At 52.0% G+C, this 26,859-nt stretch overlaps 6 protein-coding genes across 6 annotated transcripts; 5 read left to right on the top strand and 1 right to left on the bottom strand.

The window, feature by feature from the left end:
* Positions 1-707: 707 nt before the first annotated feature.
* acyA (adenylate cyclase acyA) lies at positions 708-7,686 on the top strand (the record flags this gene model as incomplete). Its single annotated transcript, XM_024829730.1, has 5 exons — positions 708-886; positions 1,192-1,300; positions 1,390-1,909; positions 2,049-7,318; positions 7,411-7,686. 5 exons carry the CDS (start codon positions 708-710, stop codon positions 7,684-7,686), a joined length of 6,354 nt encoding a protein of 2,117 aa, XP_024684115.1.
* A 901-nt stretch (positions 7,687-8,587) lies between these two features.
* P174DRAFT_368171 (putative sister chromatid separation protein (Src1)) lies at positions 8,588-10,934 on the top strand (the record flags this gene model as incomplete). Its single annotated transcript, XM_024822212.1, has 2 exons — positions 8,588-10,149; positions 10,310-10,934. 2 exons carry the CDS (start codon positions 8,588-8,590, stop codon positions 10,932-10,934), a joined length of 2,187 nt encoding a protein of 728 aa, XP_024684114.1.
* A 3,436-nt stretch (positions 10,935-14,370) lies between these two features.
* On the top strand, positions 14,371-15,092 carry P174DRAFT_367233 (Zn(II)2Cys6 transcription factor domain-containing protein; the record flags this gene model as incomplete). The annotated part of the gene is made up of 2 exons (XM_024822160.1): positions 14,371-14,517; positions 14,664-15,092. The coding sequence occupies 2 exons, from the start codon at positions 14,371-14,373 to the stop codon at positions 15,090-15,092; spliced, it is 576 nt and encodes a 191-aa protein (XP_024684113.1).
* Positions 15,093-16,497: 1,405 nt separating this feature from the next.
* P174DRAFT_404294 (Zn(II)2Cys6 transcription factor) lies at positions 16,498-19,387 on the top strand. The gene is made up of 4 exons (XM_024824029.1): positions 16,498-17,667; positions 17,719-18,153; positions 18,217-19,135; positions 19,205-19,387. Exons 1-4 carry the CDS (start codon positions 16,706-16,708, stop codon positions 19,247-19,249), a joined length of 2,361 nt encoding a protein of 786 aa, XP_024684112.1. The 5' UTR covers positions 16,498-16,705; the 3' UTR covers positions 19,250-19,387.
* A 360-nt stretch (positions 19,388-19,747) lies between these two features.
* On the top strand, positions 19,748-23,067 carry P174DRAFT_511255 (putative NRPS-like enzyme; the record flags this gene model as incomplete). The annotated part of the gene is made up of 4 exons (XM_024831774.1): positions 19,748-20,859; positions 20,912-21,911; positions 21,964-22,651; positions 22,681-23,067. Exons 1-4 carry the CDS (start codon positions 19,841-19,843, stop codon positions 23,064-23,066), a joined length of 3,093 nt encoding a protein of 1,030 aa, XP_024684111.1. The 5' UTR covers positions 19,748-19,840.
* A 55-nt stretch (positions 23,068-23,122) lies between these two features.
* Positions 23,123-26,827, bottom strand: P174DRAFT_404291 (putative DNA damage repair protein Mus42). The gene is made up of 2 exons (XM_024824028.1): positions 26,717-26,827; positions 23,123-26,663 (listed from the first exon to the last, which is right to left on the bottom strand). Exons 1-2 carry the CDS (start codon positions 26,769-26,771, stop codon positions 23,245-23,247), a joined length of 3,474 nt encoding a protein of 1,157 aa, XP_024684110.1. The 5' UTR covers positions 26,772-26,827; the 3' UTR covers positions 23,123-23,244.
* Positions 26,828-26,859: the final 32 nt, after the last annotated feature.

Raw genomic sequence — 26,859 nt, 5'->3', positions numbered from 1 at the left:
ATCTCCCCTAAGCCTCAGGCTAACAGTAAGGTAATAATAATAGCTCTTCGGAGCCGCAGCGAATCTCAAACAGTCAAACTCCTGCTCCGCTGTTCTGTTGGCGCAGGTTTAACACACCCTGACCATCAATGAATAACACCTACGCGACAATTCTTCCTGATTCATGTTTGATCCTCATCGATGCCTGATATTATTTGAGCTTCTTGACTTATATTCCAGTATTTCCTTCGGTCTATTTTGACTGCCTAGCTTTTCATAGTGGAACGTGTGATGACGTTCCTCCACCACTATCGCTCGCCCTCCAGAACATGAAGGACCTTCCGTCTTGACAACGTCGCGCCCGACGAAATATACCCTGTGCTACGTTCAGTCGCCTTTGCGATATTTCTGTCTTCGCAAATAGCAGCCGAGCCTATTCTTCATTTTCTTCAACCACCGTTCGAATCGATGGTTTATTTTGCTCTGTGCATTCCCTACCTTTAACCAAACGAATCTTGCTATCGCATCCTACCATCTCGATCTTAATCGCACACGCCTCCGTACAACGTCCCCATCGAGCTTTCATATCCTTCCTCAACCTCCTCCTTCGTCGCCTGCTCCGAACCCGTTGACCATATTCATGGTGGATTCTTTCTTGGCCTCCGCGACTGCTGAGACAACCGGCTGATTTCTCGCTCCTGGCCCGCAAGATTGGATAATATAACAGCATGTCGCTGCGCGGAAGTGAGAATTCGCACAGAAGGCGCAGTTCTGAGAGCTCCGGGGCCCACAGCTGGTTGTCGCAAGAGACCGTCAGAGAGAGTCAAAATCCTCGTCCGCTATACAATACAGCCATGCCGAGTGGTCGTAGCAATTCTCCTTTTCCTGGCTCTGCGGGCTTAGAGAGGTAAGAAACAGTGTGAAATCGAATTTCTCTCCCATTCCTTTATCACCCATGTTGAATTGCTGGTATGGTGTCTCTGTTGGAATTTTGGGTATATATACAGTTGGTTGCGCGCCGAGGTTGACGAACATTGATTACCGGCTGTCAAAAGCCCCAAATACGTCTTCAAAAATGGGGCTGTGGACTCTATCATTCCTGCTGGACTTGATGTTCTGATCTCGGATGAAATTCCGTGCCAGCATTTCTTCCTGTTATCTGCCGATACGGCGGGGTTTTTGGTGGAAAACATGAGTGCTAACTACCTTTAGATCTGCATCACAGGGTCACAACCAGCCAAACCAAGGTTCTTCGAATAACTTATATTCTACTTTCTCGTGGAACTCGCCCGATATCTCACCCACAGATCAGCGGAGAGGCGTTGGCAGCCACAGGAAGGCTATGGCGACCTCCGGTACTGACGATCCTGGCCCCCACCCTCGTCTAACTCGAGCTCGAAACCGTCGCAGCTGAATCCCAACCAAATCGACTACTTTCATCAGAATTCCAATGCCTCGTGGTCAACCTCCCCTAAGATTGCCCCCATGGATAGCTCGGGAACGTTCTTCCATGACTTCTCCGAACACGAGGCATCACCGGCATCTGCCACTTTCCGTCCTGGCACCGGCCGGACCTTCGCCAGTGAGCCCGTGGATTTTGACTACAACGGAGATGACCGTAGACCATCGGTAGCCAGCGCCACGACAATCAGCAGTCAGGGCTCGAAGTCTAGTACAGGGGGGCGATTCCGGAAGAAGTTGCAAGGTTTCTTTGGCGATGAATACCTCCCGTCAGGCGAATCGAAACAGGAGCAGGAACAAGATACCCGATCGCTGAGCAGCAGGCCAGGCTCTATTGATCAGTTTAAAGCCCGCGAAAGAGCCAATTCTGATGGCGCTCGAAACTTCCCAGAAAGATCCCAGGATGATACTTCCTCACTACATCCTTCAAGACCGCGAACCCCCTACCATCCCGTGAGATTACTCCATGGTTGTATCAAAGCTTCAATGTAAGTCCATGACCAAATTGCCCGCATTCGAATCCGTCTTCACATGTCGTCTCTGTCTGTTTTTGAAAGATCGGAGTTTCTTATTTTGTGACTATCTCTAGGACATTCCTCAATTCGGAGAAGCTCCTGTTCGAGAAGCCCCCATCGCCCCTGAAGGACGTCGTCTTGCTGGTCAGACTGCTACGAACTCAGGTACCTCAAGAGAAGCTCGGAGGCACCATGGCAGCCACCGTCATTCACGAAGCAAGGAAGAAAAGCCAACTGTCGCGGGTGATCTTGCTGGTTATCCAGCTCGTCCAGCAACAGGACGTGATGATTCTTATCTCGGATTGCGTCCCTTCCGAGACCATGGCCTACATGCCTCGACAGCGATGAGCTCAACTACCACTCTCGGCGGTCGCTCTACTAGCCCCACGCCGAGTATACAGAGCGCCTATTCTCGGGAACAAAGCCAGAACTCCCCCGGGGCGCCGTCCAACAAGCGATCGATACTGGATAAAATTCGTCGTACCAAAGCACATGGTCCCTTGAAGCATTTCCCCGGATCGAAATCCGCGCAAGACGCAGCAAAGTCCTCATTGAAGCTGGCGCGGAGGGAGGCTTCTCCTCGACGAGGCCGGCAAGGCAGTCTGGAAGGTGGCACCTCTACCAGAAACCCTGATCTAGGCGATTACGAGCGTCGAAAGGACGGGAAAGGCTTAGTTATGGGTTCCACAAAGTTACGAAACCGGCGAGGCATTGGCAATGAAGCCCCTCCTGGGAAGGACGTCAAGCTTTCAGAGGAGCCTGGTGTTTGGAGGCTTGATACAGATCTTTCACACATGGAGGGAATCGTTAGCCAGCAACCTCTTCCTTCTCCAAGCGACAAAAGCAAAGCTCAGGATGGTGTCCCACCGCAGCATGAGGAAGGGAAGAAGTCGGACGGCTTGCCTCCGGGTCACTGGGATGCTCCGGAGAGCTGGCAAGTGAAGAAGCATGGGGAGGATCTCGCTGCACGGCTTCCAGACGTGGCAAGTGATGCGACAGGTATTGCACGTGAGCCAGATGGGACTTCATACTTCATCCGGGTCTTCCGCATTGATTCCACGTTTGCTACGCTTTCAGCTGGTCTGAATGCCACCGTTGCAGACATCCTCCTTATGCTTGGCCGAAAGTCTTTCCTTCAAGACCACTTGAATAACTACGAAATTGTCATGAAAAGGAATGATCTCTCTAGGCAGCTCGATCACTCAGAGAGACCTATTCTTATGCAGAAGCGATTGCTGGAGCAAGTCGGATACACTGCAAAGGATAGAATTGAAGAGGTTGGTCGGGAAGACCACAGTTACATCTGCCGCTTCATATTCCTTCCAACCAAGCTCAGTGGCTACAGCAGCCTTGATGGCGATCCTGGATTCAGCAGAATGCAGAAGTTCAGTCATGTGGACCTTCAGGGTCGGAGTCTCGTCACCATCCCGATCACGCTCTATAAGAAGGCGTCCGAGATTATCTCACTGAACCTGTCTAGGAATCTGTCCCTGGATGTCCCCAAAGATTTTATCCAGGGTTGTATCAATCTACGGGAGATCAAGTTTATTGGCAATGAGGCTCGGCGTTTGCCAGCGAGTTTTAGCCTTGCAAGTCGATTGACTTACTTGGACGTGTCCAACAATCTCTTGGAGGAGCTTGGCCATGCCAATCTCGACAGGTTACATGGCCTCGTCAGTATCAAAATGGCCAACAACAAGCTATCAGAGCTACCGAGTTACTTTGGGAACTTTCAGTATCTCAGGAGTCTCAACATCTCCTCCAACAACTTCCAAGTCTTTCCTTCGTTCCTCTGCAATTTGAAGAGTCTTGTGGATCTTGATATCAGTTTCAACAATATCGCTGAGCTGCCAAATATCGGAAAACTGGCGACACTGGAACGAATCTGGATGACGAATAATATGCTGAGCGGGCCACTAGATGAGACATTCAAGGACCTTGTTAACTTGAGGGAGATTGATGCGCGCTTTAATGCCATTACCAACATAGACATTCTGGCGCAACTGCCTCGACTGGAGCAACTGCTGATTGGGCATAATGCAGTCTCGAAATTCAAAGGGTCATTCCCCAGACTGCGGACTTTGCTCCTCGATCATTGCCCAATGACGCAGTTTGACATTGATGCACCAGTGCCAACCCTGACCTCGCTCAACATCGCCTCCGCCAAGCTTGTGCAATTCCGGGATTCGTTGTTCGAGAACCTGCCCAACCTGACCAAACTGATTCTTGATAAGAATCATTTTGTTTCGATGTCACCGCATATTGGAAAACTTCGTCGGCTGGAGCACTTCAGCATGATCAAAAACCCGCTGGCTGCGCTCCCTGCAACCATCGGATGCCTGACCGAGCTTAAATATCTCAACCTCAGGGAATGCAATTTGAGAAGGCTCCCCGCCGAAATTTGGCATTGTGTGAGACTAGAGACCCTCAACGTCTCGTCGAACGTGCTGGACAGCTTTCCCAAACACGGCAGTTCTCCGCCTCAGCCACCGAGCGACACGGGGATTACGCCTGCAGCGACTCCAGGGGGAGCCACAACGCCAAGTTATGAAGATCTCGGTCCTCTTCAGGAGCAAGATGGGTTAGAGACACGTCGACCCAGCCAGACGTCAGGAAGCTTTTTCAGCTCCGGAGGTTCACCAAATGGTGGGACTTACCGCAAACCGTCCGTTGCTTCGTCTCTTGGCCAAAGCGGGAGAAAAGTGTCGGCAGCTTCTCGATCAGGTAGAGAGGGCAGCCCTTCTTCCAGGAAAGATTCAAATTTCTCTCAGCACGTAGCGACAACGTTTGCCGGCTCGCTACGAAATCTATATCTTGCAGACAATCGGCTAGAAGACGATATTTTCCGAGAGCTGTCCTTGATTCCAGAGTTGCGCGTGGTTAATCTATCGTACAATGAATTGACCGAACTTCCGCAGGGCTTGCTCAAGCGCTGGCCATTCCTGACCGAGTTGTACCTTTCGGGCAATGAGCTGACTTCGCTTCCTTCCGATGATCTCGAGGAAGGAAGTAACCTCAAAGTTCTGAACCTGAATGCGAACCGATTCCAGGTTCTGCCAGCAGAACTCTGCAAGGTCAGCAAACTTGCAATCTTAGATGTTGGAAGCAATGCCTTGAAGTATAATGTGTCAAACTGGCCTTACGATTGGAACTGGAACTGGAATCGGAATTTGAAATACCTCAATTTCTCTGGGAACAAACGCTTGGAGATTAAACCAAACATCACCTCGGCGGGACCGACCACCGCCAATGGAACCGACTTGACTGATTTCAACTCCCTTACCCATCTCCGTGTCCTCGGTTTGATGGATGTCACCCTCACAACACCGACCATTCCTGAGGAGAACGAAGATCGACGTGTCAGAACGTCTGCTTCACTTGCTGGGTCTCTGGCTTATGGCATGGCCGATTTTTTGGGTAAAAGCGAGCATTTGTCCATCATCGATATGATCGTCCCACGTCTGAAGCCGGACAATGTGGAAACGCTTGTAGGGTTGTTTGATGGCCAAGCTCAGTCAACTGGGGGCTCTAGGATTGCCAAGTTTCTGCATGAGAACTTCACCTCAACCTTCTCTTCCGAGCTTAGAAAGCTACGAGTGGAGGAAGAAGAAACACCGCTTGATGCGCTACGGCGGACATTCTTGGCGCTGAACAAGAATATGGCTGCTGCTGCCTACAAATCTATTGACGACCGTAGTGTTCGGCAATTTCACAGAGGATCTCCAGCTACGAAACTCCTCAATCAAGACGACATACGGTCTGGTGGGGTTGCAACTGTGTTGTATCTGAATAACATGGATCTATATGTCGCCAACGTTGGTGATGCGCAGGCAATTCTTGTGAAGTCAGACGGGACGCTGAAGTATCTAACCAAGAATCATGATCCCGCGGAGCCCCATGAGCGGGCGAGAATCCGGGCCGCTGGAGGATTTGTTTCTCGCAACGGAAGACTAAACGACATTCTTCATGTGTCAAGAGCCTTTGGCCACTTCCAGCTGATGCCCGCAGTCGTTGCAGCGCCCCACACCATGCATGTGCACTTGACTGAACAGGATGAGATGATCATCCTGGCATCGAAGGAATTGTGGGACTACGTGACGCCAGACGTGGTGGTCGATGTCACCAGAGCGGAGCGTAGAGACCTCATGATCGCTGCTCAGAAAATCCGGGACCTGGCGATATCCTTTGGTGCTAACAATAAACTCATGGTCATGATTCTCGGTGTGAGTGATCTAAAGAAGCGGGAGAAGCTCAAGTTTCGTGGAACAAGCCTCTCGATGGGGCCTCCTGCTTTTCCCGAGGAACAAATCATCCCCAGCACGAAGCGTACCAAGAAACCCCGTGACATGCCCGGCGATTCGAGACTCGCACGCTTCGATTACGTGGATGCCCCTATTGGAGAGTTGGCCATCATCTTCACAGATATTAAGAAGTCCACAAGTCTGTGGGAGACGTGTCCCGACGCGATGCGCTCAGCGATTCAGATACATAACGACATCCTTCGTCGACAACTTGGAATCATTGGTGGCTACGAAGTCAAGACCGAAGGTGACGCTTTTATGGTCGCCTTTTCCACCACCACAGCAGCCCTGCTCTGGTGCTTCAACTGCCAAACCCAGCTTTTGGAGGCCGAATGGCCTACCGAAATCCTTGAACAGCCTCAGTGCCAGGTCCAGTACGATATGGAGAACAACATCATCTTCCGGGGTTTGTCTGTCCGCATGGGTATACATTGGGGAGAGCCTGTCTGCGAGAAAGATCCTGTTACTAATCGCATGGATTATTTCGGACCCATGGTCAACCGTGCATCGCGTATTTCGGCAGTAGCCGACGGTGGTCAGATTTTCGTCTCGTCCGACTTCATGAGCGATATTCAGCGCAACCTTGAAGTGTACGCTGACAGTGAACGAGCTGCTTCTACTGGCTCGGAGGAAAGCTACGCGGTAGATAGTCTGGGGTATAATATTCGACGTGAACTTCAGCAACTCAACAGCCAAGGGTTCGTCATAAAAGATCAAGGCGAACGGAAGTTGAAGGGCCTGGAGAATCCGGAGCCACTCTACCTCATCTACCCTCACTCGCTTTCCGGGCGATTGACCACGCTGGAACAAGCGGAAGCAAGAGAGAACGGCCCCACGACCATAAGTAAACATTCCCAGCTCGAAATTCAGACGGATCTCATATGGCGCCTATGGGAGCTCACTCTTCGCTTGGAAAGACTATGCGGTGCGCTGGAGAATCCAGGTGAAGCGCGACTGAAGGAGCCGAATGTCGCTTTGTTTAATCTGGTCAAGAATCATGGTGGCGAGCTTGCCGATTCGACGGTGGTGAGTCTAGTCGAACAGCAGGTAACTCGCATTGAGGTTAGTGCACAACTTTGATCTCTCTAGCTTCCTTTTTTCTTTACTTCACCTTTTTGATTTCTCTCTAAACTGACGTTTTATGCCTCTTACAGATGAACATTACGACTCTCTCAGTGCGATACATGCTGAAGCCCTTCAAACCTGGTGACAAACTAAGTGACCACGCCGTCCCTATTGGTGAGGTGATGCAACAACTACAAACCCAACTTGCCGAATACAGAGCGCTCAAGGAACAACTGGCCGTCGGTGCTGCGGGCATCACTGGCGCCTCATCCAGCTCTCCAGGAGCTGAAGGTCAGGATAGTGGCGAGAGCGATCCCAGCTCCGCGTCTTCGTCCTTCCTCCAACTTGCTACATCCTCAGAGTAGCGCTATCTTACATGACCTCGATGTGGAACGTACTTCTGGACATTTGTTGCATAACTGTTTATATAACAGACTGATTCCCTTGTCGCTACATCCAAGCTTTGTTTTTATATTCATTCATTTACATATAAGGGGCGTCTACTGGGATGGCCGTTTCTCAATGGCTGCGAAGCATTGGTGGTGCTAGAGGTGGTATTGGTTTTTGGCTGTTCCTGGTCGACTACTATTGCATTGGCCGTACTAGCCTGCTTGACTGAGTCTATTGCTATATCTAATCATCTGACAATACCCTGCCAACAATTGCTTTTAGTATCTATAATCTGGTTTGTCCACCATGGGTCAAATCATGTGACTGTTGTGGCTGCTGTGGCTGTTGTGGCTTTAAGATGGCGTGGCTAATAAACCACGTGATTTTCCTGCTTGTCATTGATTTGATTGGGTTGAGCCCAGTCATAACAGGTCATCGGCCGCACGCGTTCTCCTTTCGTCATCATAGCAGGCTCTTCATCTTTGATTTAGCACACATCCATCCGCCTCAGATTAATTTGGGCACATGCATAATTGTTAACCTTTGATCTGTGAGACGATTGTGTATCTACCTCAAGAGGACTCTGAGCACGACCTCTATTTGAAGGATTGATATTCATTCCTTAGGCCCCGCTTGGTTGCCCTGGATACCATCTTCCACAGTATTATCTTCATTCAGTGTTTGAGCTATTTTTTGACGAGTAAAAACAGACTGCAGAGAAAATCTCGACTCAAGGGTACGAGACGCATTCTTTGAGCCCTTATCAGGCGCGTCTGATCCCGATCGGAGTCTTCAGCCGTGCACCCGCATTTTGTGATTGCCCGTTCACTCACGTCTTGCTCTGCTGGCAGCCCATCGCCAGCGTCGCACTACGCCATGGCGGACGGACTGGAATATCTGTCCCCAGACTTCGACCTTAACACACTCACCGTACCCCGCCTCCGCTCTATCCTTGTTAGTCATGATGTCTCGTACCCGGCTTCTGCGAAAAAGGCGCAGCTCATCCGCATCCTGGAGGAAGAAGTTCTGCCTCAAGCGAGAAAACTCCTGCGAGAGCGCGAGAGGGTGAAGAGGACGAGCGCAGGTATCACAGATATGCCCAGTCGCGCGACATCAGTGGCTAGTGATTATGATGGACAACCCGAAACCGTTGATAGGGAGTCTATGCCTCCACCGCCGACACCGTCTACTGTCTCTACCGCGACCGGAACAAGAAGAGGCCGGTCGAGGATGAGCACGAGGGCGTCGACGGCCGATATTGAGGAGAGGAACGTACCGAGCACACCGTCGATAGTCACGAAGAAGAAGGTACCGAAGTCGGAGACCAAGCACGCGCGCTTTTCTGACAGAGAATTGCATGATCATGGCCCGGTGACGCCTGTTGCTCGGGATATGGCCACTCCACGCAAATCCACGGCTAGGAAATTGCGAAATAGTGAAATTGCTCCTTCAATTGAGCCCGAGCCACGCACTGTCTACGTTAAATCGGAACCAAAGGAGGACAGTGTCTTCACCGATGACAATCCATTTCAGAGTGGCAGCTCTCCTGGCTCAAGAAGCATCAGTCGTGATGTCAAACGAAAGACAAGTTCACGGCTTTCCACTGCCAGCCCTGCTTTCAGCCATGGGATGAGACCACGAAAGTCTGAGACCCCTTACGACCTCGATGATGATATTTCTAGAACGCCTACAAGATCACCCTTTGGATCTCTCGTCTTACCGAGAGAGGAAGTTGAGATGGACGAGGACGAGGATGAAAGTGGGCTAAGTGCCGGCGAGGAATTTACGCCCGAGGAGCAATTAGCCTTGGAGGGACAACAAGCGGAGTTAATGTATCCGACGGCTCCACGGATCGGACGCCGAGCTGCCAAGCAGAGTACGGCAAGCAAAGCTGCTCCGTGGATCCTCATCGTCTCTTTGCTTTCGGGTTTTGGCGGTTGGTGGCGCAAGGAGAAGATCGAGATCGGGTACTGTGGTATCGGCAAGCCTACTTGGTCCCTGGCAGAAACCAGGGTGCCCGAATGGGCCAGTGTATTGGAGCCGCAGTGTGAACCCTGCCCTCCACATGCGTTCTGCTACCCGAACTTCGAGGCGAGCTGTGAGCATGACTTCATTCTGAAACCGCATCCTCTATCGCTTGGAGGTCTCATTCCTCTGCCCCCCACATGTGAACCGGACAGTGAAAAAGCTCGTCGGGTGAAAGCCGTTGCCGACAAAGCGATTGAAGAGCTCCGTGATCGACGAGCTAAATTTGAATGTGGAGCGCCTCTAGGGGATGGTAAAGAAGTGACGTCTCCAGAGATGAGCGAACCGGATTTGAAACAGGCGATTGCACAGAAACGCCGTAGAGGCATGAGTGATACTGAATTCGACGAGCTTTGGAAAGGAGCACTCGGCGAGATTGTTGCGAAGGATGAAGTTGTCACCAAAACAAAACAGTAAGTTGCCTATTGGATTTTTCTCTTGATATCATGCTTTCTTTCTTTCTCTGGATCTCTCGTTCGTGCCCAGCTTAGTATTTGTATGCTAGAGCTCTTTCATATGACCACGGTTCTGACATGGTTACCGGAACTAACAGAGGCCGCAACGCAATCACAGACCCTCCGATGTCCTTGTTCTCTCATCTACCTCAATCGCACGGCTCCCCCTCACATGCGCCTTCCGCCGCCACATCCGACTCTCTCTCCTCGCATATCGACTCCCTCTTTCAGTTTTGATTATTATGGTTCTGGGTTCGGTTTACGCTCGAGCAAAAATTCTTGCTCGACGGTCCGATCTAGCTCGCGTCCCAGAGCTGGTAGCAACCACGCTAGATCGCCTAGCGACACAAGCAGCGCTACATGCTCGCGGTGAGGCGAGGGAACCGTATATTCCTATTGGTCAGTTGCGTGACGACGTCCTCCGTTCCGAGCTTCATGGCAAGCGACGTGAAGAGCTCTGGAGGCGTGTTCGTAATGTAGTTGAGGGCAATGCCAACATTCGCGCTGCGGTCCGCGAGGGCCGGGGTGGAGATGTTGCGCGGGTCTGGGAATGGATTGGGGGTATCGGCGGCGTTCACGGCAATGTTCTCGAGAGCAGCGCTACCCGACGAGAGAGTAACCACCAACTGCCCTACTCGTCTCCATCGGGCGAGGGAAACCGCCCTCCGGTCGATCAACAACAATTGACGCCCAGAAGTCCGGGGGAACTTCGCCGTTGGGACGAAGGTAGACCCGTCTACTAAGGGACTGCACCGTATATGATCTATCAATGGACTGCAGTGTATATGGGTCTTTGAGTTGAACTACCAGCATTTTGGTTCATTTTTGGGTATTTTTATCGCGCTTTACATGTACAGTATCGAGTTTCATGATTCCCCTGCCAGTAAATCTATCAATACGTCCTCCTTGCTCATTTTTTGGTTTCCCGGGATTTACTCGTGTCTTTCTCGAAGCATCTGGCCTGATGTAGTACACACAGCTACCTGTGTACAGGAGCTCAGGAGTATCAACCCCTTTGCCTGGCTTCGCAGCTATGGTCTGACCCGCCCTCGGATGTCGGTCGTCCTGTTACCCCTTAATCCGAACCTTGGGTTGTTGAACCAACGGCCGACGGTGGTGTCCAAGCGCCAGCGCCCCATCCAGAAGGACAGCCCACATACCACCCATGTGGGTTGTCAATCCATTCGATCAAGACTACTTGCTAGGTTCTCATTTGCCAGATCTGAATTCGAGCTGCAGCCACAATTTTCGTGGCTGCAGAGCTCCTCGGTTATTCGACTGATTTCCCGAGCTATTGCTAGGCCCGGTGTCGCAGCCAGGGATTCCCTAATGACACATCGAGGTCAGTTCCAAAGTGTGAATATGCCAGTGGGCTGGCGTGATCGTCGCCTCTGTTTTCGCTTGGTTTCGCTTGGATGCGACGTGGAGACACAAATTTGCCACCGATGATTAACCAGACATATCAGGGCAGAGCACACTGAGGATTCTTCCCTCGCCTCTACTGGCAGCTGTCCCAGCGAGCGAAGGACACCACGTTGTCAATTCCATCATTGGACGATTGTGTCTTATCATTCAGCATCCGTTGGAAAAGGTGGGGGATTTTGCCACAGCCGCAGGTCCGCATGGACTGTCGCTTCGATCGCGGATACCTTATCTATTCCACACAAGACTCTCCATTGAGGGATAATACCTCCCTAGTTCTTGTGGATAATTAATGCGCACCGTTAGCCATGGTTCCGCAAGCCGCAACCAGATATGGGAAAAGCCCCTATGAGGCTGGCTTGCCAGGTTCCACATCGGCGAACTCGGGTTGTTGAAACTCGAAGTCGCCTACAGGTGACACAAGTCACACAATTCAACATTGTTAGAGTTTCTTGGGGTGCTTGGCGGCGTTGATCACCCTTTCCAGCACCAGCCTAAGAGGACATGGGCGATGCCAGAATAGCCGGTAAATTATCAGCTTTTCACGACCACAGCCTATTTTTCCGACCGATTGACTACCTCGGCAGGTCATCGGTCCACATGTTCAGGGGGAACGTAAGCGATCGTTTTGGGAAATTTCTGAGTGCCTCGTACAGACGTTGTGAGTGGAATCTTGTAGAATTGCTGATGGAGACAGGCTGGCGACGTAGGTGGCTCTTCCTTTAGACCAACTCTCGGCGCCTTAGGCCAGAAAGCGGGGGCAAGGCAGAAGAAGCGGTACGTCGTCCGTATGGCCAGCGCCCACACTTCACGTGAGCGTCATGGAATTACCTTGTAGAAAAAACGCAAAGGTGATCTACGTCACCATCGTCAGCATCAACCAGCCATAACCTCAGCATGGCGCATTCGCCTGTTCGAATCCTGTATCTAGTCCACCATAGTTCATAGGTCGGTACAGAGGTGCCTTGGTCCTTGGTTGCCTACCATGGTTGGTGGTTCTGATATGCGTGGGGATTTGCGGTGCGTCTTCAAATCCCGACGGGGATTGGATAAGCTCGTGTAAGGTATGCGCGCAGGAGCACTGCATATCTAGGTAATCGTGGATCCATCATGCAACCGAAGCAGAACCCCTTTCTGATCAAGATGGTAGCCCTCGCGTCTGGCGTGGCTCGCAATAATTGTTGTTATTGTTTCTTTATCGTCCCAAACTTGAAACCATCCGCCTTGCGAACTACGGATATTCCTTTCGACACCCTATCATATCGAACGGATATTTTTTCCGATAAGGGAAAGTTATGGAACTATTGCCGAAAATTCGACGCCCACAATGGTCATAACATCACCAGTGTGATATTTGCTGCTACAACCAAAGTAGACGACCCGAAGTGGAATGCATAAAATGACCCCGTGGACATTCGTCTAGATTCGGCATTCCTCAGAGGACACGCAGCCGAAGAGAGATTCCTGGCCTTCGAACATTGCACGCAGATGATTCAAGCAAAATAGCAGCGGATTCAGCCAAGGAGGAGGTGGGGGTTTTGGAGGGGGAGAATGGAGGTGCAAATAAGTATACGGAGTCTTCAGCTCTGCGTGCAGGGCCCCGGCGCTCGGATTGATCTTACCATGATTGCTCAATGGCCCTAGCTGGAGGGTACCTGTCTGCCTATCAGAGTCTGACACCCTACCTGATCCTCGATGCTCCGCTTCAGGGCAATTACTGGGGACACTGATCATTGGTTCTGGCCAAGCTGAATGCTCCATCGGCGCTTTTCAAGCATTCTCATTGATGGGACAGCCTCCTTAGATCTGGGGCTAATCCTTTAAACCCGCATCGCTCCTCGAGGGAAGCCCGGAAGAGGCTAAGACCAGCACTACTGTCGACTCTTGACAACTGTCTCCAGATTCACTTCCCTTTCTCTCGAGTCTGAAAGATTAGGGATCTTCTACCCGAAAGGCGCTTAGGCACGCTTGCTTAAAGGGCCCTTCCGCTTACCAGTTGTCATCATCCAATCCTCGTTCCCTTTTGAGTCTTTTGGTTTAAACAATCTCTCTACCATATTCTTTACCATTGTTAGGCTCTAAAACTACGGAGTAAAAGGTTTCCCAACCTCCTGGAAGAGTTGGAAAGCCGGGAGGACCCACGGGAAAGTGGGAACGGCCCGTGGATGAGGCAAAAGTATCAAATCTCACAATCCCATTTAAAAGCTTCATCTTTCTTTTTGTATCCTCTTTCTCCACCTCCCTACAGTCTGCTTCGTTTTCGACCTCTTTTCTTTTAATTTCCTTGTGACATATTGTTGATGATCAGTTCCGGAAACTGATCGGTGTTGACGGCGCAGTCCAATCTCTCATTTTGGACCAGATTATTCTTGCACTTCTGCCCACTTACCCACTTAACTACCGATCTGCATGCCTCTACTGACCATTGGACTGTGCCGAGTTAATTATTTTGGGTGTCGACCTCTTCCTGCTGAGGCTGGGAACCGCTGGCCCAGTTTGCCTGAAGCATTAAGCAGGCATCGAATCGCCGAACCTGGCTTAGCGCTCCAGGTGACTTACCTTTCTTCAAATGCTTTTCTGATAGAGAGAGCATGTATGCCCGTTTGAGTACTTGAGGTTTGGCGCACCCCCTCGGTCAAGGACTATGTTCAGAAGAAAACTCATTGTCCGGAGTCCAGTCTGGTCTTTCCTCCCTTAGCTCGCCTCTTCCGGTTCCTTGTTTTCCCCCCATATCTCTGTTCCTTATCTCATCAGACCATGTCTCAACAAGGGCCTTCTAGGCCTTTTCGCCCTATCGCTCCAAGAACTTTGTTAGATACGCCAACAGCGGGACCTGTCGCTGAGGAAAGTAAGGTACGGAGAGCATCAACAGCTTGCACAGAGTGTCAACGACGTCGGACCAAGGTACCTTTCCCTTTCGAAGCACGTCCCCTCTTTCGCAAATATCTCGGTGTGAATGAATGCGCGGCATCTTGAATCCGCCCTTCTTTTATGTCCCCTTTTTCAAAGTACACCATTCTGACATGCTGCTTTCTCTACTCGTCATAAAGTGTAGTGCAAACTCGACCGGTGCCCCATGTTCCGAATGCGCCCTCCACGGCCGAGATTGCATCATCGACGAGTACGCCGACAAACGTCGTAAGGTTGCGCGAGATCGCGTCCAGGAGGAGTTAGCGTACTATCGCCAATTTGTGCAGCAGCTGCTGGCAGCCATTCGGCACGGCAAGCGCACAGACGTCGACGCCATTATCAATGTCATCCGGTCGGGAGCCTCACTCGAGAAGATACACTTGATCGTCGCCCAATCACTGAGTCATACAAACGAGGCCGATGGCCATGAGATTACAGTCCCCGTTCGGACGAAAGAACCAGACGGCGTATCTGGGAACTCGTCTCCCGTTGTGAAAGAGCCGGATGGCGTATCTGCGGAAGCGTCTCCCGATGGTGGGCTGAGTGCGATCCTGAATAAAGATGCATGATCTGAAAATCAGTTCTGTAGGCCGTTCGCGACGATGGTCTGCCTTTCTGCAGGTGCCATCGCTTTATAGCATTGTTCCCACCGCCGTGCCAATGCTTTGCATAATCAGTGTTCTTTCTTGGAGCCAATACTAGGACCGCAATCTTGTTTAGCGCAAGAAGAGGGTGACTACATGGCCATTAGCCTCTGAACCATCACTTGACATGCTTCTAGCCTCAAGCCGGAACAGGAAAACCATATAGGCTAAGACTGCCAACAACTGGCTTCCTCAGCCTGTCTACATTCTTGTTTTTACTTCCTTTTGCTACCTTTCCCTGCTCCCAATCGATTCATTATTTATCATACTCCTGGCCGATTGAGTACTACTTTCCTCTTCCCACCCGCGTCGGTTCCCCACCGACTGGGAGCAGTGAGCAGTGAGAACATATCTGTCCTTTCGCCGACGCCATCGACTGTGGAGTTGAAGCCGCAAGGGATGCATGTTGATCAGACCTTAATTGGATCCAACCACGCAGGTTGGCATCTACCGCCGCGATGGGAGTGTTTCAGTTTATTGAATGTCGACAGCGCACAGGTGCAGGCTGGTTTTGCCTCAATGAGCTGCGCGTGTTCGACCTGTCCTGCCACGTTGGTCCACGTGCTCAAAACACCATTCTAGCATCAGATCGATCACGGTTATCAATGATTGGGCGTCGTCGACGACGTGACAGCCACATTCATTACCTGGCAGCCCTCGTGACTGCACGAAGTTCTATCAAGGGCCTCTCGCTCACCCTGGAGAACGTTGGTTCACGGTCTTTTCCTTTCATCCTGGCGTACGGGGTATGCGTTGTGCATGAGCTAGTCTCAGGCAATGTGGGGCGATCTCGGTTGTTTGGCGTCATTCTGCTGATTGATATATACGAAGCGGGTCATCATTGCTCGGTCCAGAACAGCTCAGGATATTTTCTCTGGTTCTCATCTATGTGGTCAAACATTTTTGGCATACCCAGTCCCGCTTCGCTCTCGGGGTTCCCATTGTACTTTCACTAGTTATCGTTTACTCGATGCGATGATGTAGCTAGTTACCCTACTCATAGACCGGAACTTTGCTGTGGACTTCGATTCTCTACCATCGATCTGTTAACCCTTCTTTCGCGTTCTTTAAGCTGTCGTCGCAGGAGACTCGCCGTCGACTCAGTAGCACGTGACGGGGTGTTCACTAGGAGACCTGATCTTGAGCAACCTGCATTGAGATATTCAGCGCAACTCGATAATCCCCGTATGATTACGACGCAACATCACCAGTTGACTCTCTTTGAAGTGAATGGTGACTGAAATGCGGGTTCTCGCCAGTGGCATCTGCGGAGTACCCTCCAACCCCGCACGTCTCCAAACTTCGACCACGACACTAAGACCCAAGAAAGAGACGATGACTGGAGCTTCTGCCGTTGGGCTCGGCACTCCTCCGAACTCGCTCGGAAATTTCTCCCATGTCAGCATCGTTCATCCCCATTTCGAACGTCCGTCTGTCTTTTGATGCTTGTACGATGGCAGCGGAAAAAAAGGAAAAGAAGACAGTAGGACTGGAAATCTCCACCGCTCCGTCTCCTGCCTAGAAAAGCGACCTGCACAATGTCCCTCATCTCGCCTTCCGAACCAATGAGGGCTTCTCTTACGAACGGGGTACATACACACCTCTCGCCCGGAAATGACAGCGTCGTCGGAATTAGCCCAGGTGGCCCATACCTCGCTGGGCGGAAGCGAAAGGCATCTGACTCATCGTCGCCAGCAACCAAGGGCCCTGTGCAACGGCAGAAGATTACACGAGCATGCGACTACTGCAAAGAGAAGAAGACGCGCTGTACGGGGACGCTGCCGTGTATGAGATGTACCCGCCTTTCGCTCCGCTGTGAGTACAATGCGGCGTACTCGCGAGGCCTGCCGCCAGATCCTCTGCCTGCGCCGCCGCCGTCATCGTCGCTGGTGAACTATGCGGATGAGGATCATGTGCGGGGTGGTACCCGTACTGCGCGGAGCTCGATCTCTCAGCGATCGTCGAGAGAGTCGCCCAGGACTGCAGTGGGTTTGCGATCGCAGCATGGTAGAGCTGGTTCGGAGGTGTCGCTGCGGGATTCGCCGGAGCCGGTTGTCACGGACTTTGAGGGTAATTATCTCGGGCCGGCGTCTGGGGTGTCGTTCTTGAATCGCGTCTGGAGCCGCCTTCATCAGGATGAGTCGTCGGCTATCCCTGGCGAACTGCAGGATGAATCTGTTTCCAGGAATACGTCTGTTTTCAAGTTCGGGGATAAGCCTTACTCGAACTACCGGGAGGCTGGCTTTACGTTGCCACCTTTTGAGAAAGCTCTGGAGCTGGTGGGCATTTACTTTGACTTTTCGATGGTGACTTACCGTTTCTTGCACAGAGGAAGTGTGGAGGAGTGGCTCAAGCAGGTTTATGCAGACGATATCTGTTTCGCGAACCCGCCTACCGGCGTTATGGTAGCCCGGACTGCCATCATCCTTATGATCTTCGCTGTGGGTACTCTATATGAGGAACAGAGGCCCGGCGACCCAGGAGAATTTCGCAATGAAAGGTGAGCATCTACAGACTCACTTCTTGTCTACAAATACTCAAGGGATAACAGCGAACGATGGTACGCGGCGTCTAAATGGGCCTCTTCTATGGAATCTGGACCTCCTCGATTAGAGAGTGTCCAATCACGACTAGGTCAATGTCTCTACCTTCTTTCATCATCGCGGGCCAATGAGTGCTGGTATACCTTCGGCACGGCTCTCCAGCTGGTGACGGCTCTGGGATTGCATCGAAAATGGCCAGCGAAGATGTCAAAGCACAGCAACTCGTATCTGGAGCAACAACTCCGCAAAAGGATTTTTTGGAGCGCCTATACGCTGGACAAATACCTCAGCGTCATGTTTGGGAGACCGCGGTTGCTGCATGACGAAGATACCGACCAAGAACTTCCGGATGAGATCAATGACGAAGACATATTGCAGGAAGACCCGCGGCGCCGGACAGGTTCACCAGATTGCATGATGATTGCGTCCGTACTTCACTACAGGTACGTCGATTTGATTTTAAGTTATCCCTTCATGCAACTGAAGCTAAGCCTTCTACTTGGCAGACTTGGACGTATACTCGGTGAAATCTCTCGACAGCTTTACACTATCAACCCTCATTCGCAAGATTCGCCTCTTGAGACCGCTGCTCGTCTTGCCTCGGATCTTGAGAAATGGAAACAGACTGCACCACCTTTGTTCAACAGTGTCCGACCGACGAGTCTGATCCCGCCACTTTGCAGGCAGAGTCAGGTTTTGCAGCTGGCATATTCACACGCGATGATCCATGCAACCCGGTCATTTCTGTTGAACGATTTCACGGATCTGAGTCGTCGACCATCTGTTCCACATCCGATGGTCTCGAGCCACGTGCGCAAATGCATACACGCCGCTGAAGATGTGATGAAATTAGTGGACAGCCTGGCGAAGCAGGGAACCTTGATCCAGTCATTCTGGTTCACGCACTATGTGTGCTTCTGCGCCATCATCGTGGTCTATATTCACACCATTCAACAACATCGACTCGCCTCGAATCCGGACACCGCTTCCCCTAGGAGTGTAGAAGACAGCGGCTATCTTCATTCACTCTTCGGTCTTGGGGAGACTTGCCAACAACATCTGGCCGAGGCTACACGAAAGAATTGCCCTAGCCGACGCTATAGTATCATCCTGGAGGAGTTGAGAAGGGAAGTACATCGGCAGATTGGAACACCTATTCAACCTGAGAGTCTGGAAAACTCTCATGGAACTCTCCGCGGCAATCACGTACGAGGTAAAGAGACTCTCATGGGGGGTCAAGAACACGCAGACCCGGTGCGTGTCGAGCAACCGGCCCCTATGTTTACCAACGCGACGGTCCATCAGCCCGCACCTAACGGTATCCAATCGCCGAATTTCCTGGAAGGGCCTGTTGGAAATTCTGAGGACTTTGGTATTCTTGATAATCTTGAGGGCTCGATCTGGTGGGCTCAGCTCGATTCCTGGGTAAGTAGATGTCCACTCCAGCTGTTCGTTTCCAGTGCTAGATCGAATGCTTGCTGATCGTCGTTTCAGGCGTTCTCGAATCTTATGAGTGACCCTTCTGCGATGCCTTTCTGAGCTGCTTGTATGTGAGGATCTACTGTTAGGGGATTCCTTTGTTTACTGTTTATGTAGAGTGACGATACATGACATTTGTTAATGAGATTACGGTACTAATGATGGATCTTTGCGTGCTTCTTATTGCAGGACTCTACTTCTCAATACATTTTGACTTCTTGTCTGTAGATTAGTAGATCGAAAGACCTATTCCAGAGGCACTAGTAGTCGAGTTTGCTGGTCTACTGACGATGGTGAGCTGGCAGTAATATTTGCCATTTTAATTGCCGTATCAAACAAGCTACTCAGTAGGATAAAGCAAGCGATGCACTGGCAAGACTTTTCCGGTCAGCGGTGCTCGGATTTACTGTCGAGATGCGATGGCTCATCTCCGCTCGGATATAAATCCGAGAGATGCACCAAGCATTTCCGCACTCGCACCACAGGAAGACATGGATGCAAGCCTGCGACTCTCGGATTTGAAGATCATCGGCAGATACAGTATTAGGTCAAGATGGGTTTAAATATACTTTGCTCCCCTCTCGTACTCAAAGTCGTACGAAAGGCCAACTGCACATTCTGTTGGACTTCCCCGTTCAACATCTACCAGCCATGCTATCCTCACCACTTGTTCCAACAACGCTTCCTGAAAGGCATACTTCAGACAACAGAGTCCGTCCTGAAGTAACCGACAGAGAGCCCTTGACAGTCGACGAGCTCGTCCGGCACCGCGCATCTTTACCACCATCGCAGCAACCAGTGATATCATACCCGCGGGCTGGCATCGACTATGTAGATTATCCGCTGCGACAACTCGATGTCTTCGCCTTTCGAGTGGCCAAAGCCATTGCTGCTCTGGCACCCCCGCGGACGACTTCAGCGGAAAAGCCAGCCGTCATTGCACTCCTGGGACCGTCGGACCTCAACTACCTGGTCATGCTTCTGGCCTTGACGAAGCTCGGGCATGCAGGTTTGCTTCTCTCGACGAGGATATCCGTCGAGGCGTATGTGTCTCTGCTGGAAAAGACGCACGCGAGGCACATTTTCATTCACAGTTCCTTCAGAGAGACCGCTGCAGAGATCAAGCAGCGGATTCCGAACTTACTGGTCGATGAGATTCCGACGCAGGAGCACTACGATTATCCGATCACGGAAGACGGCGATACGAACCTCATGCCGCAGTTGGATCCTGAGGCCGAGTCGAAGCATGTCGCGTGGATCATCCACTCGAGTGGCTCGACGGGACTCCCCAAGCCTATCTTCCAGACCCAGAGCGCGGTCATCAAGAACTATGCGGGTAATATGAACATGACCGGCTTCATCACCCTGCCTTTGTACCATAATCACGGACTCAGCTGTCTGTTCCGCGCGGTGCACTCGTGCAAGTCGTTGCGTCTGTACAATGCGGAGTTGCCGCTCACGAAGCAGTATCTGCTGGATATTATGCGGTCGCACGAGTTTGAGATCTTCTATGGAGTCCCCTATGCCCTGAAACTTCTCGCCGAATCGAGCGAAGGCATTGCTGTGCTGGCCAAGTTGAAAGCAGTCATGTTTGGGGGCTCTGCTTGTCCCGATTCGCTGGGAGATCGCCTTGTTGAAAATGGAGTCAACCTGATAAGTCACTATGGAACGTAAGTATATTTTCTAGGCGCAACTTTGAAGTGACTCTGACGGATGGGACAGGACTGAAACGGGGCAGTTGATGACATCTTTCCGACCACCCGAAGACAAAGGATGGGACTGGGTGCGGCCCTCGGAGCTGGTCAAGAAGTATCTGGCGTTCGAGGAACGTTCTCCTGGAATATTTGAGCTGATCGTCCTCGATGGCTGGCCGTCAAAGGTCCTAACCAACCGACCGGATGGTTCTTACGCTACAAAAGATCTCTTCCTCAAGCATCCCACTATGGAAGCATACAAGTACTACGCTCGACTAGACGACACTATTGTCCTCGTCAATGGCGAAAAGGTCAATCCGCTGGACATGGAGGGCCGAGTCAGACAGCATGATGCGGTCTCTGAGGCCGTTGTCTTTGGGGCTGGAAAGGCTTGTATCGGACTGGTGGTTATTCGTGCGCCTGGCACCGAGGCTATCTCCGACGATAAACTCATTGAAGCCATCTGGCCCGCCGTTACAGGGGCTAACGAGATACTGCCTGCGTTTGGTCAGCTTTCGAAGAGCATGATTCGGATACTCCCTGCTGACACGCAATACCCTCGGACGGACAAGGGAACCGTCATCAGGCAGGCTTTCTATCGGGCCTTTAGCAATTTGATCGAGGAGGCCTACGAGGCAGAGGATGCGTCGACCGGGACATTGACCCTTTCAGAAACCGAGCTGAAGGACTTTCTCCGAGGACAGCTGCAGAGCTTGTTACCACTGAAAAAAGGACAGGCCTTGACCGATGATGCAGACTTCTTTACCCTCGGCATGGATTCCCTGCAGGCTACGCAGTTGCGATCTGTTCTTCTGAAGACGCTGGACACGAAAGGGCAGAAGCTCGGATTGAACGTTGCGTTTGAGAATCCTACAATCAATGCATTGGCTCGTTATCTGAATGGCCTTAGTTCTGGGGTCTCGGAAGGCTCCGTGCCTGTCGAGGAGCAGATGAGCGCCCTCATCTCAAAGTACAGCCAGTTCGAGCAGCACAAGCCTGTTCCGAATGGGCTGAAGGGAAGATATATTGTAAGTTTGTCATCTTCGTCCTCAGCTGTGCCGCAATTTTAACGCTTTCCAGGTTGTCACGGGCGCCACTGGATCCCTTGGAAGCCATGTCGCCGCGAAAGTTTCCGCACTCGAGGACGTCCAAAAGGTGTACTGTCTTGTGCGTGCCAGCTCAACAATCGAGGCCTACGACCGACTGCTCAAATCACTGCGATCCCGAAATGTCTACGCCGCCATGTCTGATACTGCCCGCAGCAAGCTCGTCGCTCTCCCCTCCGATCTCTCGCAACCCACTCTCGGCCTCGAATCATCAACATACTACACCCTGACCTCAGAACTCACCGACATCATCCACTGTGCCTGGTCCGTCAACTTCAACATGCAGCTAAGCAGCTTCGAAAAAGACAGCATCGCCGGCCTCAAGCACCTCATCGACCTCTGCCTCAAAACCCAGCGCCCCGCCCCCGCATCCTTTAACTTCTGCTCCTCCGCCAGCACCGTCTTCAACACAGCTGGTCCAGAAATCCCCGAATCCCTCCCCAAGAACCTCACCTTCGCCCAAGACATGGGCTACGCACAGTCCAAGCTCGTCAGTGAACACATCTGCACCCACGCCGCGCAGCAGACCGGCCTGCGCGCGCGCGTCCTGCGCATCGGCCAGGTCATCGGCGACCAGTCCCACGGCATCTGGAACTCCACAGAAGCTATCCCCCTCATGCTGCAGTGCGCAAAGACCATCGGCGCCCTCCCGCCCTCGACGAGTCCCCGCTCTGGCTCCCCGTCGACACAGTCGCGGGTACCGTCGTCGACATCTCCCTGTCCTCCGAGCCGGTCGTCCAGCCAGAACAGGTCTTCAACATCGTCAGCCCGCACCCCTTCCACTGGACCCGGGATCTGCTGCCGTATCTGCGCGCCGCGGGCCTCGAGTTCGAGGTGCTCGAGCAGCGTGCTTGGGTCGCGCGTCTGAGACAGTCGAATCCTGACCCCGCCGTTAATCCACCTATCAAGCTGGTGGAGTTCTTCGCGGGCAAGTATGACACGGACAAGCCGCGGCGGGTGCTGGACTGGCATACGGAGAAGGCGAGGGAGGTCTCGCGTACGTTGACGGAGTCGAGGCCGTTGAGTCAGGAGCTTGTGAGCAAGATTGTGGAGTATTTTTGCAAGGAATGTTGGTGAGGAGTTTGGTTTACGTTCTGCATAGATCTAGATATAAATATCATTTCCGCATGCGTCTTCACTGAATCTGCTGACTATCCTATTCGATTGAACTATATATCGCCAAATTAGATAGACGCTATGCTGATTATCGCATGGATCGTAACTCTGATATATACACATGCGGGGAAGATGCACGCTAAGAGAACTCAACAGACGGTAACCCTCTCTCCTCGACACCCTCGCTGACCCCTTCCTGCAAAGAGCGAATGGCCTTCTCCCAGGTAATTGTACCGGGAGAACTGCCTGCCTGACACGCACTCGCTCGTGATGCCTTCGCGTCCTCCACAAGCCACATTAGCCAGGTAACGACCGACACGGCTTTGTCAATATCCTTTTCGTCGACGACGACACTTTTCAGGTACCGAGCGAGCGCCTCAACGTCTTCGTTGAAGGGACCTTCGTCCGCGAAGGTTGCATGCCATTCGCCGACCTCGTCGCGGAGGTCGGATAGAGCTGTCAGTTTCTTGGAGGTGAACGTCGGGCGTTCCGGGAGCGGAGGAAGACGGAGGCGCTTCTCCTGTGCTGCGGGCGCAGGGGTGGATGGACCGACTCTTCGGGGAGCGGGCGGTTGCATGCCTGAGCGTTGGAGCTTACGCGCTCGTTTCTGCTCTTCGAGGACTTCGCGGCGGATATCTTCTGGAAGTGCTGCGAGGAATTCGGCGGAAATTTCGGGGGAGGGGGAGGGAGAGGGCTGCCGCGACGATGCTTGCTCCTCGGTACTGACGGTGGTTGGCGTGGGTCTTGCGACCACAAAGTTGGACTGCGTGAGGGTCATGTTCCCGGTGCCCTTGGTGCTGGGTCGACCCCGTCGCTTTTTCGTCGGGGTTGACGGCTTCTTGATCCCGAGGTTGCCGGATGAGGCTGGACGTGAGCTAGGAGCAGAGAAAATGGCTGGTTGAGGTTCTGGAGTGCTTGAGGTTTGTCCATAGTATCCCAAAATCTCAGCACGAACATCTTCCGGCAAAGCGGCCAGAGTGTCTGGGTCCAGCTGCGACTGAGGAGGGAGCGCCGTGGCTGTGGATGGTTGTGTCCTTCGTGCGGGTGGGCAAGGCGATGTCGAGCGAGATGCCTGTCGCTCTTTGCCTTGCGACATCAGCTTTGACCGGATGTCTCCAGGAAGTTCAGCAATGACCTTCGGGTCAGCCTGCGACGGCAAGATGAATTGAGTTCCGGAGATGTTCAGAGGCTTGTACGAATCGTCATTCAGAGACGGGCCATGACTGACGGCTGCAGCGTCGGCTTTGCGCGGGCTGTCCAAGTCATCAGGATCCCGGACCTGTTCATGACTTTTCCTCGCTGGGGACGCCTTAAATTTGAGTTGCTGCTGGCTACCTTCAGGTTTGTCGGTAGCCCCTAACTTGAGAGGCTCAAGCTTCGTCATCTGCACCCCCAAACCTCTTAAATCACCAGGTGTTATTCCAAAGCTGCGAAGCATGGAGATTGCCTCTTTTGCAAGGACCTCCGGCGCGTTGGTCGCTATGCCCAGTACGACACTCTTATTGAAAACATCGCATTTCCCATGGCCAAGGTGCTTGACAGGCTCCAACGGCGCATCTGCTGATCTTCGCATCACCTTGAACGTCAGCTGTTTGCCTTTGACCAGGTTATCCACAAGTCTGCGGTGTAACTCCTCGCACAAAGATTTCACAAAGTCCTCGGCCTGGGTCTGATTCACAAAGCGAATCCCCCAATTAACTTCAGCGGAGACAGACTTCCTGAGAACTTCGTTACCGACTTCCGTTCGGTCGATACCACGAGCGTATTCCCAGATTTTGAGACCGGTCTTGGGTCCAAGATGGTTAATCAGTTTCTCACGAGAGACGTCTCTGACATCCTTCACGAATTTAACACCAAGCTCCTCCAGCTTCGCGCCAAGACTATATCCGACACCGGGTAGATCCTGCACGGTGAGGTCTCCAATGAAGTCTAATACACTGTCCGGCTTTAGTTGGAATTGGCCAGCGGGCTTTGCCTTTCGTAGCGCAACTTTAGCCATCAAAATATTTCCGCCGATGCCAACAGACACATCACAGCCAGTCGCCGCTTTCACGGACTCTCGCAGATTCTGGGCGATCTCATCTGCTCTGGCTTGTTCGCGGTAGATAGACCCTTCTGATATCCCTCGCCCGTCCGAACCTCCGGCCTCGAGACATTGCATTGTGATATCAACAAGGGCTTCGTCAATGCTCACGCTCTGGACAACACCATCGACCGCGAGGACAGCACTATAGAATTTCTTGCTCGCTTCTTCATAAGCAGGAAAATCGTACGGCAAGACCTTCAGCTCCGGACAGGCTTGTAGAGCACCCTTCATCCACATCCCGTTCTTGATGCCCCGGGCGCGCGCAGGATAGTTGCAGCTGGCAATTTCGGAGCCAGAGCCAGTACCGTGTGCAATGGCTACTGGTTGGCCTTTGAGCTCTGGGTGTTTCAGCGTCGATACGGCCGCGAAGAAGGAATCAAAGTCCACATGTAGAATATAGCGTCTTGCTCCTGGAACAGGCTTTTTGCGGCCAGCTTGAGAGTGAGATTTTTCCTTTGCAGCAGCTTGCAACTGAGCCTTGAGCTCTGCTTTCCAGGCTGATAGGTGATGCAAACGAGATTCCCGGTAGAACTGCTGAAGAAATTCTGGGTTCACAACACTTGAATTGCGCATCCTGGGATCCGCCAAGAGCTGTGCATTATACTCCTCTGGGGTCATTTCCGTTTTGGCAGGCACGGATTCACGAGGAAGCGGCTGATCTGGGTTCGCTACGCCGGCTGGACATTCTGTTGACATTCTACGACCTACTTCAGCTGCTGCGATATCTTCAGCATCTGAATGTTTGGGTGAGTCGCTTCGTTCAGACCTGGATATGTCAGGGATATTTCCAGCCGGGTCAGAAGAGGCAAAGCTAGGGAAATCGCCATAGTCCGATTGCGTGGCCGTTTTCGTAGCTTCGTCAGCCGCAGAAATCTGTTCAGTCTGTTCAGTCTGTTCAGGAACCTCAGGAGGTTCTGTATCAGAAGGAACCTCTTTGGCGGGCGTTTCTAAGCCTTTGAGTCGAAATGTGTACCAGCTGGAATCTGACTGATCTCTGTAGCCGGACTGCTGTGTATTCGCCTGGCTTAGAAGTCGGCCGTTGTCGAAATTGAGAACCTTCTGAGCATGGCCCTCATCTACTACCCTGAATGCGTCCCACGGGAGCAAGCGTCCGGCCTTGATGCTTTCAACCACCCATGCCGGCTTGACGATACGATATCTCTTGAACTCTTCGCGCTTCTTGGGTGTGAGAGAGCTGGCAATGATGTGGGTTGCGACAGTCTTGCCGTCCAAATATTGAAGAAAACCACCACCATGGCTTACTATAAGACGATGGAGGTCTTGTAAAGATGGCTGAGTGTAGCCATTGACGTGTGCGACAACGCCGCGGAATATGGGCGGTCGATCCGGAGAGGAGGAGCGTATTTCCGCGTCCAGATTCTGCAACTTGATCTTCTTACGGCGCATATAGTCGCCAAAGCCACCGAAGTTCGACGCCTCATATTCTTCGCCTTCTTCATCATCAAACTGATCTAGATATCGAAAGTTAGTAAGGAACGTAATGCGTCGGAGCGGTAGTACGCACGATTTTCGATGCGCTTGCGCACAGCGCTGGAGTTCGCATCAAGAAGAGAGCCCATGGTGGGCTAGGAGGAGGAGCATCATCAGATACCACTTCCTCGAAGATATCATCTAGTGACACAAGAAGGACAATGTCTCCTCGTGTTA

This window comes from Aspergillus novofumigatus, assembly GCF_002847465.1.
Source record: "Aspergillus novofumigatus IBT 16806 chromosome Unknown P174scaffold_3, whole genome shotgun sequence".
Classification (NCBI taxonomy): domain Eukaryota; kingdom Fungi; phylum Ascomycota; class Eurotiomycetes; order Eurotiales; family Aspergillaceae; genus Aspergillus; species Aspergillus novofumigatus.
This window is presented reverse-complemented; position numbering and strand designations above follow the sequence as displayed.

Coding starts and splice junctions, on each gene's coding strand:
- P174DRAFT_404294 (XM_024824029.1), top strand. CDS start 16,706: ATGTCCCTCATCTCGCCTTCCGAACCAATGAGGGCTTCTCTTACGAAC. Junction 18,154..18,216: donor GCGTCCGTACTTCACTACAG/GTACGTCGATTT, acceptor TCTACTTGGCAG/ACTTGGACGTATACTCGGTG. Junction 19,136..19,204: donor GGGCTCAGCTCGATTCCTGG/GTAAGTAGATGT, acceptor TCGTCGTTTCAG/GCGTTCTCGAATCTTATGAG.
- P174DRAFT_404291 (XM_024824028.1), bottom strand. CDS start 26,771: ATGGGCTCTCTTCTTGATGCGAACTCCAGCGCTGTGCGCAAGCGCATC. Junction 26,664..26,716: donor GCGCAAGCGCATCGAAAATC/GTGCGTACTACC, acceptor TTCGATATCTAG/ATCAGTTTGATGATGAAGAA.